At 46.5% G+C, this 17,737-nt stretch overlaps 1 protein-coding gene across 3 annotated transcripts in view; it reads right to left on the bottom strand.

Annotated features, from left to right (window-relative positions):
• Tnfaip8 (TNF alpha induced protein 8) overlaps nucleotides 1–17,737 on the bottom strand; it is a 116,333-nt gene that overhangs the window by 56,364 nt on the left and 42,232 nt on the right. The window contains exon 1 of one of the 3 annotated variants that reach the window (XM_042263862.2): nucleotides 9,185–9,590. The exons of the other annotated variants lie outside the window; for them this stretch is intronic. Coding sequence (XP_042119796.1) covers nucleotides 9,185–9,197 — 13 coding nt within the window. The 5' untranslated portion in view covers nucleotides 9,198–9,590. Of the gene's footprint in view, nucleotides 1–9,184; nucleotides 9,591–17,737 lie in introns of those variants that run through there. 3 annotated transcript variants of the gene reach the window in all.

Raw genomic sequence — 17,737 nt, 5'->3', positions numbered from 1 at the left:
CAGGAATGACCGGTGGGGAAGAAAAGCTGACAAGACCAATGGCTACGCTGGTGAGGAAGCCACTGGTAGCTCCTTTGACAAAGAATTTTGTCCCATGACTAATAACAGAAGCCAAAGAGTCTGTTGAATAAACCAGTATTAAGCTAAGAGAGAAAGCATGGTGGGCCATTCACTTACAAAGTTTCCCTAAAAAGTGAAAGTTGTGAGGAACATTTGCTTATAAAAAAAAAACCTGACAACCTTAGGTTAGGGGTAAGTGCCTTTGAAAAGAGAATATTTGTATTTCCAGTTGTACCAATGCCAATACCAGCCACAGGGAGGTGAGTGGGTGCCCTGGATCTCTAACAAAAACACATTTGCAAGAATCTGCATGGACTCTGGCAGGAGCTGGAAGAAAGTATTTTAAAAAAGGACAAACGCAAAACTCCTTCCACTTCCCTGTGGTGGGTGGCTGGTCCAGCAGGTCTGACCCAAGCAAGCGTGCCTGAGGCTCCCAGGACCCCAACTGGCCTCTGAACGAGACAGGAAATATTCTCATTAGAGAGGTGGTACTCAGTGTGAAACTCTGCCCTGCTTCCTGTTCTACTGTGAGGCTCTTTTGAAAATCCAGGCATTCCTTGGAAGAGGGGCCCGGGAATGACTAACATCTGATAGCAATTCGCTGGTTTCTGTTTTCATTTTCTGGAGAGGTGAGGGCTAAGGGGGCACCTGGGTGGGAAGCAGAGCTGTAGAAATTAAAAGTGTAGGGAGCAGATAGAGAAGGAAGAGGCATCATGGCTCCACTCCCAGGTCTGGCAGGCCAATAATCTCATGCCTTCCTAATACCGAGAACAGACACAGAGAGGCTCCACAGCCACCAGACCACTCCCAGAGCTGGGGCGTGTGGTTCGAAAGCTTGGGGTTCCTGATCTGCAGCAATGCAAATTATTTAAGCGACATAAAATATTCAGAACTGTTTTGACTGCAATTTCCATCTCTGCCTCGCTGAATTGATTGAGCCTCCAAAGGCCAAATAGGACTTTCATGGGGACACACTTTCCTTCACAAAGTTCCCAGTTTATGGGTGAACAATTTGGAGGTCTTGATTATTCCAGAGACAGCCACTTTTTAAAGGGAAAGTAGAAGCTATAGTCAGACACACACACACACACACACACACACACACACACACACACACACACACACTGGTAAAAAGCTCACATCCATAAAATCCTGCATCTCTCACTTTAAATAAACTCAACAGTGACAGCCAGAGTCAGTGGCCTCAGATCCTGAACTGATACCTCACTGGCCAGATAAATGTTCTTTTTCCTGTATCTCCAGTGCTGTGAAGGCAGGGGTTCTCAGCCTTCTAACGCTGCGACCCTTTAATACAGCTCCTCATGTTGTGGTGACCCCCCCCCCCAACCAACCACAGAATTATTCCATCGCTGCTTCGTAACTGTGATTTTGCTGCTGTGATGAATCGCGATGTAAATATCTGATGTGACCCCTACAGGGGTCGCACCCACAGGTGAGCCGTTAAGGAACAGGATTGCTGATGGACAGTGAAGCACCACTGTGCAACAGCGCTGTCATCAGAATCTCTACAAAACCGGAGTGCGAAACTGCCATGGGACTCACCTGGATAAAACATGGCCAGTGCTTTGAAAGCACTTCTCCAGAGATGTACGGCTCTAGGTCACTGACTGATCTGGTCTCATGCACACTGCTCCTGTACTGTCACTGACATCTGAAGGTCCCAGAGCCCAAGCCTGGCAGCCAGTAAGTATCCTATTCTGGCTTGGCAAAGGATGCAACTCCACTCAGTGAACTGTGACCACAAATGTGGCCACTATCTCATTTACAACCAACACCACTTGGAGCCGTTCACACCTGGCACCCAGCCAGGTGAAGCCTCTTCATAGCGAACTTGTAGCATGCAATACAGAAATGGGGGCCATCGCCTGTCTGTGTGTACGGTTTCTCGCAGACAGGACTCAAGTCTCCCCAACTACCTACAACTCGGTTCTTCAAGATACAATCTACCACAGCCTGCATGAAACCGAAGAATCAGAAAGCTGACATCCAAATGCAGAATGATTTCCTCAGTCTTCACACTTGTTTATAAACAGGAAAATGGGCCCAGGAAGTTCACACAACAATATCCAAAAGCTAATTACACAAGTGTCCTCTCAGAAACTATACAATGGAACCTCCAGAATCTAGACTGTAACCTCAGGAACTCAGTGCTCAACTTCAACCAGCCTCCCGAGACACCAGTGATGATATGCTTTGCCCCAGGTCCTCTGAAATCTCACCCAGCCCACTTCAGGTTTTCATTAGGGACCAAAATCCACAGATCACAAGGTAGTCCTTGCTGTGGCTGGCCCTCTGTGCATCGGTTTCCTTCCAGAACATGGTGAGGATAGCTGCTGGCTGGGAACAATGCTCCAGACTCTGACACACTAAGCCAGGGATCCAAAGCAGTGGTTCTCAACCTAGGGGGACGAATATCAGCTATCCCGCATATCAGATATTTACATCATGACCCATAACAGTAGCAAAATCACAGTTATGAAGTAGCAACAAAAATAATCTTATGGCTGGGGGTCACCACCACATGAGAAACTGTATTAAAGGGCTGTAGCATTAGGAAGGTTGAGGACCACTGCTCTAGAGGACAAAGTGGTATGTATCCTCTGTGTCAACCAACTCACCACCAAGTGGTATTTTCCCGACTCTATATAGCTTTCCCTGTCGCCAGCCTCCTGAGTGCTACCCCATCCCTTCCCCTGCCCTGCCAGTCACTCCCAAGAGGACTACCTACAGCTAAACAAACTCCCAAATATTCATGTGCAGTCTCAAAGGGTTTACATTAGCCAGAACCCACTTATTTTGATTAAAGTTAATAAAATTTAGTCAAATACAACGATAAAACTCATATATTTCTAAGATTGGCCTTTGCAGGAATTTAGTTTTTCAATTTTTTTTAAAAAAGCTATATTCGACTTGAGTATTTATAATGACATGCAAATTACAGGAGGTTGAAGAACTGTCTGTAATTTATTTTCTGGACTTACATTGTTAGTGTTGTCTGTGTTACCTGAAAGATGCCTCATTGACTTTGAGAATTTCTGTGTGTGATCTACCATGTTAGAGCGGTCATGGGATTGGCGCATTTGCATCTGACATTAGCCACAGGAAGCTGGCCATCTCATACGCTGTGCCCCATTCACTACATCCCACCATGGCCAGTTACCAAATGAGAAGCAACTTAGTGGGAATCCCACGTGGCCTGTGTACACTGAGGCTCAGCATCACTCACACTCCCCTCTCCTTGGTAGACACCCTGACCATTTCAACCCAGCTATAGTAATCACAGATGTCTCTGCCAAGGAGAAGGGGGTTCAGGCAACCCATGCCTAAGCCAACCACCGAGCAGATGAATAAGCAGCCAACAAACTGGTCCTCAAGACATCAGAGATTTCCAAGGCATCTAGAAAGGTGGAGTTTAGAGCTATGACAGAATTTTAGCACTGTGAGAGAAGCCAGTTCAGGAGGAAGCTGGACCACAGGCAGAACCAGGAAGAAGGTGGATTCTCAGCATCACTAAGCTCCTAACTCAAACCTGGTCCTCAGTACTGAGCTGACGCAGAGCTCTCCCCTGTGTGAGCCAGTCTAAACCTGCTCTCTCTTTTCACTACACTGGAAGCTATGTCGGATACAATGTTGGGGTGGCTAAGGGAAAACAATGAGAATGTTTCTCATCTTGCTATCCACCTCACCATATTCCCAGTGCCCAAAGTTCCACGGGTCAAGGACCCGGGGGTACAGAACTGACCGATTCTTCAGCTAGGCCAGCACAAAGGCTGGGAAGCCTTCAGCAGGGCCAAGCCCAGCACTGGACGACAGTGGCATCAGAGGCAGGTGAAGTCCCAAAGCAGGTGAAGGTGTGAAGGCTGTGAAACCCCAGTGGCATAGCCAGGTAGGGAGCCTGACCCTGACTGCAGGGCCTGGTTGCTCGACTTCATCCCTGACTCACAACTCAAGGGTTTAGCTTCCTAATAGACCTAATATAGATAGGCCCCATCATATGTGGCTGACTGCCTCCCTCTCAACAGAGGGCAAAAAGGGCAATATTTATAGGGCAGGATAAGGTGCTGGAAAGGTTTGTGCAGGTAAAAGCCCCATGTTTCAAACTTTAAAGAGACAGGAGTGAGGTCAGGTGTGACTTGGGGTTTTTCCTGGGTGCTGAAGGCACACTCAGGAATGCCACAGCACATGTGGTGATGGGCAGAAATGTTATTAAATAGTTACCCAGAAAGGTGGCAAATCAACCACACATTACTACTACAGGAGGGGTGGGTCTGAGTTTGCCTTTGAGGGTGTTCAAAGTCAGCTGGGTTTGAGAACTCACACCTCTAATGCCAGCATTCAGAAAGTTAAGGCTGGAGGATCTAGAGTTCGAGGCCATCTTGGGCCACATAACAAGACCTTGTCTTTAACAAAAATAATTAAACAAACAGAACCAAAAGTGCCCAGAGTCATTTGGTGCGGCTTTGAACAAGAATACAGCACACAGCCAATCACAGTTCTGCATTTCTGCTCTGAGCATACAGCCAATCCCAGGTCTGCACTTCCGCTCTGAGCACACAGCCAATCCCAGGTCTGCACTTCCGCTCTGAGCACACAGCCAATCCCAGGTCTGCACTTCCACTCTGAGCACACAGCCAATCCCAGGTCTGCACTTCTGCTCTGAGCACACAGCCAATCCCAGGTCTGCACTTCCACTCTGAGCACACAGCCAATCACAGTTTTGCACTTCCTCTCTGAGCACACAGCCAATCACAGTTCTGCACTTCTGCTCTGAGCACACAGCCAATCACGGGTCTGCACTTCCTCTCTGACCACACAACCAATCACAGGTCTGCACTTCTGCTCTGAACACACAGCCAATCACAAGTCTGTACTCGGCAGCCTCACAGATGAAACTCAAAATGCCAACAAGACAACTCTGGAAGCCGATAATCCATCTGGGCTTTAACTAACCTCTTTCATGCACCTTTAATGGGACCTCCCATTCCCCATCTCCCACATGTAGCAAATACTTTTGATGCTCCTGCTAGAATTTCTTCCAGCAGGTTCCCATTCTTAGACTGCCACCAAATAGGGCTAAGAAAACTCCCCTATAACTACCACACTCCTGAAAACTATAAAGCAAAAGATAGCACAACTTTAGCTACCCAGGCTCCCAAAGTAATCAAAGAACTTTACTACAAGACCTGATAACAAAAAGGGCAAATTGACACTCATCCTATAGGCTTTGAGAAAGATTTCAGCAGTCGTTACAAAGGAACATGAAATGACCTTGGCTGGCAATCAAAAAGAAGAAAGAGAAGAAACTATTCAAAACAGCACAAAAGTGGAAGATGGTGGGTGGTGGTGATGATGGTGATGGTGGCAGTGGTGATGATGATGATGATGGTGATGATGGTGATTGTGGTGGTGATTTTGGAGGTGATGATGATGGTGATATACATCTCACATCTACAATATGAACTCTAAGACAAGGGGAAAGAGCCATGCGAGAGATGAAAATACCTTCTGTCACTTCCTCTCCTGGAGATAGGACATAGGGTGACTAAAAACAAGGAGACAATGCAGGCAACATCTCAAAGTCACCTTTTTTCTGTACTTAGCCCTTGTCTGACGTACATCACACAGTGATACTGGAGAACTTGGCCTGTATCCAGAGGACAACAGTCATAAGATGTAAAGGAATGCAAAGGGGAAGAAATGGTTTGAACAAATTCAACCTAGAACAAAATGACAAGGACAGACAAACCTGTGCAGGACAAATTGCATTTGGTGACTTTGAGTTCTGACTCTTCTTAACTTCTGCTTTCAAATTAATTTTCAATCATATTTGATGCTCAATCTCACTTTCTTGGCATCTTAGGAGTGTGGGAATTACACCATATGTTAACTATGCCCAAATAACCTAATCATAAACACAGATGAGGAATAGGTCATCCATCTACTGATTGGCAGAGAATTATCAGGAAAACACAAAGGATTTATCTTCATTCCCAAAAATAGATGGGCAGTGTTGGTGTGACCGTCCTTTGGGTTCAAAAGGGAATGAACCATGGTTACGGTGGCTGTGGGGCCTCTATTGGTAGGTACAGGTGCATTGGGGGAAAGACAAAGGTAATTCTGCAGAAACATTGATGCTAGAGGAGCCCACAGCACTTGGAGGTCTGACGCTGCATGCAGCCACACATCCCTGTCCAGGCGAACATGGTGGAGGAAGAACACTGATATGGAAAGGTGAATTTTTATTTCAATCTGGCACTACAAGGGTGGATGGCTATGGACACTTGATTTCTTCGGCCTATATTCATTTGTTAATGAAAGAAATAAGATCAAATGGCTCTCGCCTCATGCCCAGTAAAAATTAAATAGATTACAACTATCTGAGGCCCCTTTAGTCTTGCCCCCATCTGTCTCGAACCCACATCCTCTCTTCTCATGAGCTGGGATCTGGAATACACAATAGGATAGTCTGACCTCAGGGCCTTTCCAGCTGCTTGTATTTTGCCTAAAACATTCTGCCCAGGATAATCTTAGCTGGCTTTCCTATACTGCTCAGGTGAGTCTGGTATAACATGCTCAGTGAGTTTATTCACAACTGCAATCACTTATATAACTCAACACTTGTGCATGTAAGCATACATGCATACATACAGAGAGAGAGAGAGAGAGAGAGAGAGAGAGAGAGAGAGAGAGAGAGAGAGAGAATCACTATTTCTCTCCTCATGTTTAAATTTGTCCTTCTTAGCACTTAGTATTGACTTATTACAAACTTTATGTATTATTGTGTTTGGTATCAGTCTCCTTCAACTATAGCAGCTCCTCTCAAAGAGCATGCATTTTGGGCTGGAGAGATGGCTCAGAGGTTAAGAGCACTGACTGCTCTTCCAAAGGTCCTGAGTTCAATTCCCAGCACCCACATAGTGGCTCACAACCATCTGTAATGAGATCTGACACCCTCTCCTGTCCACATAATAAATAAATAAATCTTTAAAAAAAAAAAAAAAGAGCACGCATTTTTACCTGCCGAGTTTGCCTCTGTAGCCCCAGGGCCTGAAAGAATGACTGGGACCCACAAGGAACAGTGTGTGGGTGGAAAGGAAGCCGGGAGTGCCAACCTCTATTGTTTCTTTGGCTCTCCGTCCTGTGGGCTGTGGTGCCCATGATCATAGGTCTCTCCCTCTCTACTGCCAGGATTTACTCTGTAACCACACGAAAAAACAAGACAACTCAAGTGAAGACATAAAGGGCCGGGGCCAGTTGTGACATGCTTTCAGTCTGCGGCAGAACTGGGCAAGCGCATGCCCAGTGTCTAGCCTGCTCTGTAAACAGTAACATTTGGCCAGTGCGAAGTTCCTGATACTGCCATCCAGCTCCAAATTCCTAGTGTCTGAATTAATAGCATAGGCATGGAGCAGAGTACATTCATCTGCTCTGACTCTTGACTTAGAGCACCCAAAGGGAAACAGAAGCCAGTGGTTGGCACTCCCATGTGCATCTCAGATCATTCCACTAGAGGGCCACATGAGATGTGCTGGTGTCCCGGGGGAAATTCACCAGCTGGGGAGCAGCGGAGTCCCATGGCCTTCTAGTCCTCTGCTGGGCTCTCACATGCTCCTTTCTCTTTCACACGAGCCTGCCTATTTTCAGTCACTAATTTATAAACTGCTCTCCAGCGCTTCATGCTCACCTACGACATCACATGACTCCAGCCCTTTCTGCCTCTCAGCCAAAGTTCATTCCTTCTCTTCGGAACGCTCCCCCAAACACACTTCTTCCACAAAACCTTCCCAGGCAAAGCTGGCCCTGACCCCAGTTGTGTCAATGTATACACTATGACATCAGTCACAGACACATGCCTGTTTTTAGATACCAGAGAGGGAGGATACATATATATATATATATATATATATATATATATATATATATATATACACACACACACACACAAACACACACACACACACACACACACACACACACACACACACGAAGCAGGCAGAAGATCACGCGCACAGCTCTGAGAGTCCAGAAGACACATGTTTACCTTTTATGAACAATGCACAAGTGACCACACTTCAGCCAAGAGAAGTCACAACTCTACAAAACAGTCCTGGCTGCCAAAGGGTCAATTAATGAGCTGAGTCAAGTTACATCAACATCTACTACGTCTTTCCATTTCTAGTTCCTCCTACTATTCACTTTAAACTCTATAAAGCACTTCTTTTTTTTTTTTAACCTTTTCTTTCCTTTATCTCTTTCTCTTCTTTCTGTCTTGAGCAAATCTTGCTGAAAATCCTTGGATTCCTGCTTTAACCTGCCAAGTGTGGGGTTTACAGGTGCGCCCCGCCATACTTGGCTCCCCAAAAGCCTTGTGTATAAAACTTTAGGATAAACTTATGGAAATTCTCCCCACAGACCTGTAGAAACATACATAAGTACCAAAATAACTTTTCAAGTGGCTGTTTAAAAAGCTCTTTCATTTCAACTCTTCACAATCTTTTTCAATTTCCCTTAGAAATCAAATTGTTTATGTGTAGTAACTTTAAGTATTGGCTATAAAACAAGCCTTGGGTGTTATTTTTAAAAGGCAAAAGGTTTTAGACATGGGTAAAGTTGCTCTCTGGTTCTGAGGGGAAAAATAAGAACAGTAATAGTCGGATAAGCAGTTACTGGGTGGGGAAGAGAAGTAAACTAGATGTTTACAGGTTACCAATGCAGCAGACCCCTGGGAACCAACCAGAGGTATGCTACAGTTCATAAATGCAGGGAAATATACAAAATGATCTGTGGATTTTAAAACAACTACAAACTCTTACAAGGCCGTGTTTCTGAAACTTTTCAAGACTTCATCTGATCACAAGTGAAATTATCTGTACTCTGCAGATGCCATTTTTAACCCATAATCCCCATATCTCTCTCAGCTGAACAGCGGCTCCCCGAGACCAGTTCCACGGCAGAACGAAACCTGTGAGTTAGTGGTGAGCACAGCCCCTCCAAAGCCACGACCAAACGTTACTCCTTGGAATACAGCAGTAAGACATCCGAAAATTCCACTGGATCCCAAGAGGCACTGCATCCAGACTGTCTAAGAACAGTCTTAACTCACCTAATCTCAGCATTTTCTCCCTGTGCTCGTCAGGAGGACCCCGTCAAAGTGTCTTGATAGAGTCACACAAACCTGAGGAACATCCACAGTCCCATCTTTTCCAGTCAATTCACACCAGCCTTCTGGAAATCCGCCCAAACGTACGCACAGGAGACTGGTCAACAATGGTCTCTTTACAAGTTGCCCTGCTTGTTATTCTGGGCGCTGCATTTTGTTGCTTGTAGAAAAATATGTTATGTAGCTTTTAATTGTGCGGGTCACAGAGGTGTCTGCATTCACACTGAGGATGGACTGGAGGCTGCCCGCACTCTCCACCTATAAACTGCGCTACGCAGGAACACAGCTTACTGTGCTAGGCAGACAGGCAGAATTTTAAAAATCAAGCAGAACAGGAAGTCTACTGTTCCAACAGGCTAGGGGAAAAAGCAGATAGTCCAATTTAAAAAAAAAAGGACAAAAGGGAGTGGTTCCATTCACAGATGCCTGAAGGAAAAAAAAAAAAAAACCCACCCCATTCCTACCTAGCCAGTACAAACATGAATGAATGTCTATTAATAGGAAGCGTTGCTCAGAGGTGCTCTTGTTCTCAGGAGAGCTAAGGGATGCAAGAAGAACAATGTTACTGCTGAAAATCACCAGCCTTTTGCTTCTGCAGAGGACTTACAAGGAATGTGAGTCTGAGAATGTTTAGGTGAACACAAGTACACACACGTATGCATGCAATATGCATGTCTCCATAGAGATGGTGTATTAATAGTCTCCTTCATATCTTATTGATTTACCTGGGTCTTCAGAAGTCATCACAGCTAACTAACTTCCCTTAGATAAGATTCTGCCCATACTTCTCAGTCCATTCAAAGCACAGTACCTAAGGGTGTGAAGCCTTCTCCTACAGACTTCTACTGTAAGCTCAGATCTTCCTTTAAATCCTAAAGCTACCTGCTTTACACTTTCTTGGTACCACTGTGTGATAGTTACTACAGTTAATACCATCCTTAGCTGTGTGTCTACCTTGCTACCCAGGTGGATGCTCTTTATCCTCTGTAGCATGTATAACCTGGCTCGAGTCTACCAGCAAAAAAAAGATACAAAGTGGAATATAATTTGCTAGACCCGGTTCAAATTCCAACCTCAGAAAATGTCAGTCAAAGTTGAAAGAGAACCATGTGAAGCCAATAACAAATTGCCTTATGCATGTACAGTGAGTTCTAGTAGTAATGAGAACTATTAATGAACTGAATTTAAATAAAATGCCCTCTCTTAATTGGGGGAGAGAACTATAGGAAGTGAAATGATTGTCAATTTACAAACATAGGTATACATTTATCATTTTCATGCTACATAGTCATGTAGGCAGAGGTTATGAAATCTATGTTTTAGAAACCATTTCTTTTTGTTCACAAAAATGTTATCTCTTTGAATTCTGACTGGCCCATAATGCTATGAAAACTTCATCAATGATGAGAAAATGTCAAGAGAAATCTGTTCCCAGAAGTTCAAGATTCCAACCCCCAAGCTTGGTTTATTGATAAATCTGAGGGTAATTGATAAAGAACAAATTTCATACCTAAACAGTAGGAAGGCCTCCCACTTCCCTAAAATGGCCTCAGTGGTAGCTCCGTGGCTAGGCAGCTTACGAGGCATTGCTTCGTCCCCGGCCTGCTGAAGACCGGGGTACACAGTGAGGCTGTGGAAAGGGGAGCCCGGTGGAAGACTCTTAAGCTCACATCACCTCACCTGTGTGGGATCCAAGCCCAGAGAAGGAAGGACCAGGGGAGTCCCAACACCAAGCAGGAAAGAGAGCGTTGTAAGTACTCTATCCTCAGGTACCAAGGGCACCTCTAACCCAGCAGGACATTCCTGGTCTCAGAGAGGTCCCAGACAACAGGAGAACAATGGAAAGCAAGGCACCTGCGTGGCACTCTTCTTCCACAGACCCCTCTTCCCTCACACGAGATCAGAACACTCACGTCATCCATGCTTGGTTCTATTCATGGCTGCTGAAAGTTGTTCCAGCATTTAGAACTATGTTCTGCTCATCCCATGGCAGTGGGCTAAAACGGGGTGGGTGGGCCCAGGCAGAGGAAGAGTCTCATGTCTCCATCTGTGGCGCAGTCCAACCTCACAAAGCAGCCTGGGTACAAAATATTTAACTCTTACATTTGCCTTTGTGGATATGAATACAGCTCTTCCAAGCTTCCCTAGGACTTGCAACTTCAACCACTTTGGGTGGGTTCAAGGATCCACATTTGGTATGACGTCCAGTGCACATGCATCCTCATGCTGTGGCAAGGGGGGAGCACACAGTCAGAATTTCCAAGCCTGGACACTGGTTGGTGATCTAGTGGTCAAAGAATGTGTCCAGACTATGCCTTGATAAGGTTAATTTGTAACTAGTCTTTTTTCTTTTCTTTCCTCTCCCTCCCTTCTTATCTCCTTCCCTCCTTCTCTCCCTCCCTCCTTCTCTTCCTCCCTCCCTCTCCCTCCCTCTCTCTCTCTCTCTGGCATACCGGGGGTCAAATCCAGAGTCTTGTATATGATGAACACACTGTAGCAGAAATACAGGATTGCTCGATACCCCAGCCCCAAGAGTACACCTGCACTGTCAGTCACGGGGAATGCTCTGAGGGGTCACATTGATACCAAGCAAGCCCTCCCTAGGGATTCCAGAGCCATCTATCAGAGGTTTCTCCATCTCTCTGCAGCCACGTGATAGAGGCCACTAGAAAAATCAGCTGTTCTGTATGATGCTATCTAGCACCTCTTGGCAAAATAAAACCATCACTTAAATCCGAATCCTTCCCACACCCAGGGGAAACAGGTGGCAGTCTCAATTTCCAAAGACTATGGCGGAGCAAGAGGCCACGCAGCATCTTCAAGGCTCTGCAACACAGGGCAGGACTGAGAAGAAAGACATTGAGGTCAACTCCCACCCTTCCAGAACTCTCTCCAGACACACAAGCTGGCCTTGTTTCAGTGGCTGCTTACTATATACCCCAAGGTGGGGAGAAAAAAAACTTCCTGTACAGCCACCCACATCCTTATCAGTAGCACATTGCACACAATTACCACCACACTGGTGCCTGCATGCAAAAGATAACTTCATGTACTCTATCTGATTTTCAAGCCTCAGAAAGAGCTGGAAACATTCACAAAACACCTTGACCTTTATAGTCCGGCATTCCCAAGACACTGCCCGTCCATTGTGCACAATATTGCGACTGCCAGCATCAACTCAGTTTTCTGTCTCAGTGTTCAGCTTCCCCTTATCCCATCAATCCTCTTCCGGCCCCCCCTCCTTCCCAATCCTACCGAAAACCACAGTTCAACCAGGGCCCTCTCCTCTTCTCCCTTTGTTCCTCTTCATTCATCCTCCTCTTGGAGGAGAAGGAAGTCATTGATGAAGAGGCGTGGAAGGGGGCCTAATGGAATTGTTCCAGGAGATTCAGTGTCTGAGACTGGTACGTGCTCAGAAGCGCCCTCCAGCTGGTCCACAAAAGACAGTGCAGATAGATGCCCCTGCGGGAAGTTCTACCTAGGCCTTGGGGGCCCAGGGTCCAAGCCTAGACAGGCTCAGGGAAATCCCACTGCTGAGTGCCCACCAGCTGTCTCGCTGTGAGAGCACAATACTTACACAGGTCCTAGGAGGTAGGCAACTTTTTCTCCAGATTACAGACAAGGAATCTGAGCTTCATCTAACTCTCCTATCTGGTTGGAATGGGGAGACAGGGGTGTACCAGGTTTGCCTCACTCCGAATTTTTGGCTTTCCCCTCTGCATATCATTCCAAAAAAATCCCTTGGCTCCTCAGCTAACACAGTGAGGGCGGTCTGGGAAAATAAAGGGAGTACCTAGGAACTTCCCATCTTGGCCCAGGTAGAGTAGCAAGCTAAACTGTGCTGCAGGGGCCAGCCCCGGCACAGGGTCAAGGTGGGGCTGGAGACTTCCCTTATCTGTCACTTGTGGCAGCTGTCATTCAGGGCCTTCCACCCAAGCAGCTGCTCAAACGACCCTTTCATGTATCAGCCACCCCGCATATCAGATATTTACAGTACGATTCATTACAGTAGCAGAATTACAGTTACGAAGTAGCAACTAAAATAATTTTTTGGTTGGGGAGTCACCACACATGAGGAACTGTACTAAAGGCTTAGGAAGGTTGAGAACCACTGCGCTCCAAGAATGAGTGTGGAGATGCAGGCCTTTCTATTAGGTGATATGTGCTGCGATATAGTTCAAGTATACGTTTTATCAAAAGGTTATTCTTCTGGTTTTTCACTTGGAATCTCAGAATTTGAGTGTCTGCAAGAGCTCTGATATCACCTAAGCACATCTCGCAAGCAAAGAAAATGAGACAGCCCCGTAGACTGAAGGCCATTCCCCAACTTTGCTGCTAGGGAATAGCCATGCAGTGAGGGGGGTCTGAGGACTCCAGTGAGCACAGAGGGAGGTCTACCTTCTTGGGAGATTCATGCATACCCAAACCTCTTCACACTTGCATCACCAGTGGCAACGCTAAATGGGCATTCAGAATGCAAAGAAACACCGAGTGCCAGCTGTAGCGGCTGGCTTGGAGGTGGTTTATTCTCCACTAAGCCGGACAGAAACAGAGCCTTAGGATTTTATTGCTCTCTTGCACTGCCAACCTCCCATACACAACAGAACATGATCCCCAGTAATAAATATGCAACTAATGAAACTCTCATCAGCAAAGAGAAACTATCCGGTCTTGAAGTCAACCTCCCTATACATTTCTGGGAATTCGACTTCCTGAAGAAACACAGAATGTTTTCCACCCTGAAATCCAGGCCTTCCCTGAGTCCCCTGTACTGCCGGCCTGGCTGGCCATCGCTTCTGCTGCTTCTCACTGCTGCTGCTCGCACTGGATTCTGTAAACCTTTCTCAGAAGGTGTCAGAAAGGCAGCTCCGTGAAGACACAACATCCCAGAGACTCCAGCAGGGAGGGCATTGCCATTTTCCATTTTCCATTCCCTCTCTAGAGGTCATAACACCTTGGTCATTATACCGTATTAATAATGGGCCTATTTGCACGAGTACATTTAAAATATATATATATATAAATTAATTGCAGAAACTCAAAAAAGCACCTCATTTTTGAGTGCTTGCCTGGGAGAATGATGCATCACACCATTCTGGGCCCAAGTCTATCTGTATGCAGAGCCTGCGTTCTGTGTTCAAGTTGTCCACCACCTCCTCCTCAGCCTACCAAAAGGCTACGTAACAGGCCCAGTGGCCAGCAAATCCCTTCTCAGTGGAAGATGGAAACAGACTTCCTAGCAAACTACATCTCATCCCCTGGAAAGGGATTAGAGTCCCCACCTTCCCCTCCCACTAATAGTCCTACTCCAACAGATGAGGACACAGGAGCCCCAAGTCCCCTGTCCAGTGGTCTTCTACCGTCCTCTTCCATCTTGTCACTGCCAAGAAGAGCACATAGGAGAGTTTAATCTGGAAAATGTCAACTGAGAGTAAAGGGCTGAAACTGGGCACTTGCTGAATATCTGATTAACTCAGAAATGAGGACTCAGTAGGGAGCCCCACACACTGACACTCGGTGTGGAAGAGAGACCGGCCAACAGTGAACACACAAACAGGTAAAGGACACGTGCGGTGCCATAGGCAGGGGAAGAGAGTTGAGATGGGGACACCCCGTGGCTGTGGCATTGGAGGTGCATACCCAACACCAGAGGAACGGCGGTCCGGCAGCAGGGAGAGCTAGGCATGCGTGGCTTGCTGTGGGCAATGGAGTCAGGAAGGCAGGGCAGGGCACGTCCGCACTGCTGGAAGCTGGTGTGAAAAGCAATGGCGCGTTGGGCAAGGGCTAGAATGCACACGGAAAACACTGTCAGACAGTTCCACCATCTGGCGGAAGGCAAAGTGGCCGTACAGATCAAACACCTTACAACTCCAGAGTCCCCTCTGAACCGCGTCCAAACCCATAGTCCAGAAAAGCAGGGGTGAACGCAGACAGCCGTTATGGAAGGAAACTGTATAGATTACGACAAACACTGAGGACTGAGCAGAGCTGCTCGGTGGTGGCACAATGCTTATCGACACACTTGGGAGGCCAAAAGCAGGTGGATAGAGAGTTCAAGGCCAGCCTGAGCTACCCTTTAAATGAGGTGAAGAGAGAGCAGGGTGCAGACCCAACTATCTAATGAGGATGGTACTTGGAGTAGGACACTTCTACAGAACGGAATGCCACAGAGTCTTTAAACAGACCTTGCAGTTAGTAACAGGGAGACTCCTCACAAAAGCTGCAAAACAACCCACTGAAGTAGATGAGGGCCTGTGAGAAGGTTCAAAGGGTAAAGGAGCTTGCTGTCAAGTCTGGCGACCTGAGTTTGATCCTGGGGACCCACGTGGTACAAGGAGAGAACTGACTCCCAAAAGTTGTCTTCCAATCTTCACATATGTACCATGATATGGAGATGTCCAAACACACACACATACATACATACACACAAAAATGTACTTTTTAAAGCAGAGAGGTTATACGAAACAGTATAGAGTCTTTGTAAGCAGAAAAATATCTAGAGGGATGACATGCACAAAAAGAGATTTATTTTATTGTATTTTACATGAATAAGTGCTTTGCCTGAATGTGTGTATGTGCACCACATGAGTGCTTGGTGCCTGAAGAAGCCAGACGAGAGCGTCAGATACCCTGGAACTGGTGCTCTGAGCTACCATGTGGGTGCTAGGACCCGAACCCAGGTCCTCAGCAAGAGCAGCAAGCGCCCTTAATGACAGGGGCATCTTTCCAGCCCCAACACGTTCATTTCTAAGTAGTAAAAACAAGGAGGGGTTTTTATCTTGTTTGTTCGTTTTTTGTCAAAGTCTACTTGATAAACATACTTCGCAAACATGATACTTTTATACTAAGGAAACAACGGATTAATAAACTGTGTAAATGACAAGGAAATGTGGGAGAGAGCTATCCTATGACGCCATAGAAAGAGCAGAGGCTGCCGTGGAAGGGCACAGCCGGACAACCTTCTATCTTTTCAGGGAATCGTAAAGCAAACAGAAAAAAGAACCAGAAAGCCTGACTAGAGCTTGGGACAGGAAGTGTGTCATTTCCGCCTGGCTGGTCCCTCTGAGTCAGCACGGCTGCTCAGCCCCTCTGATCCTTGTGGTGAGGTGACAGGTAGGAGCTGAGAGGAAGAAGCTAGCTGGCTTCTCCCGGCCCAGGGAGAACCTGAAACGCTGGGCCCGAGATCTTCTCGAAAGAGGAACTTGACCTGGTCTTTCACAGACTCCATACAACCAACCATGGTCTCTTACCTTTTTACCGTTACAGGTAAAGAAAAGTCCTTGTCTGTTGCTTGGAAATGAGATGAGTGCACAAGACCCAAACGCTGTTGCCCTCCCTTCCCAAACAGGTTTAATAAGCAATGGGGACAAGTCACAACAAGTCTCGGGCATTCCGAGTCTGACTGACTGGAGACAGTATTGAGAGCTTCTGAGAGCTCAAGTCTATTCAGCCAAGGTGCCCCACTCTCCCCGGAAAGCAAAGGTGCCTCAGCTCCCATGGGCCGTTTTGTTGGGCAGGCGGCTTCCTGGGCTCACTCTCAATGGCCAAAGAACACAGACTGCGAATGATGATTCACTAACAGAATCCCACACACGTCTCTTAGTTCTGAAAACTGTAAGTGAAGGAAACAGGCACAGAACCAGGAACCAAAACGAAGTACAGACTCGGGAAGACCTTAAGCTTTTAAGGGAAATTAAATTAGAATTTGAGGACTTTGACAATCGCTATCCAGGGCTACGACCTTCCGACCTTCATCAGACCTTGGTGTGCCCTACACTAAACTACAGGAGAAAGGATAAACAGGGGAGTGGAGGAGGTTGTCTGGCCAGGGGGTGTTTGTGAAGTGAGATTGACGGACGGATACTCCTAAGGAATGCCACAAATCAGAGCCAGTTTGGGGATGAGTTACTACAGATCTTCTGAGCGCTGTTAAAATGCTGGAACTTTAGAAAACCCCAAGGCACCTCCAGCCTGGGAATGAAAGAATCAGAAGGATGTTTACCAAACTAACAGTGGTGCACGGAGCCAGGCAGGGTGATGGAGCAGTAGTCAATCAACTGCTCTGAAGGTAATCTACATAAAACAGGTCTAGCCTGGTCATGGCTGGTTGAAGCAGTCAGTAGCGCGCATGCGTACATGCTACAGATGCGCCATGGACGAGGGGACACCATTGGTAGCTCAGTAGAGACAAAGACATAGTAAAGCAAGATGCCACCCAGGTTTCTGGCTTATATGCTGAGGAGAAAACTAGAAGAGACGGCAAGCTCAGTTTTCTTCACAGTGAGTGTGAGTTGCCTGGGAAACACTTATTAACGCATTCCAGGAAGACACAGGGATTGAGGACGCAGATAAGAACTTCATCCTGAAATATAAACGTGGAAGTCATCGGCATGTGGAGAATCCAAAGACCCAGAAATAGACACGACCACGAGGGAGAGAATGGAATGAGGGCAAAGAACACCAGCAGGGCCTGAGAAATGCCAGTGCCTACTGCCG

The sequence above is a fragment of the Peromyscus maniculatus genome, chromosome 19 (assembly GCF_049852395.1).
Source record: "Peromyscus maniculatus bairdii isolate BWxNUB_F1_BW_parent chromosome 19, HU_Pman_BW_mat_3.1, whole genome shotgun sequence".
In the NCBI taxonomy this organism is placed as follows: Eukaryota; Metazoa; Chordata; class Mammalia; order Rodentia; family Cricetidae; genus Peromyscus; species Peromyscus maniculatus.
The sequence above is the reverse complement of the archived record's forward strand: the minus strand, read 5'-3'. Positions and strand labels throughout refer to the sequence as shown.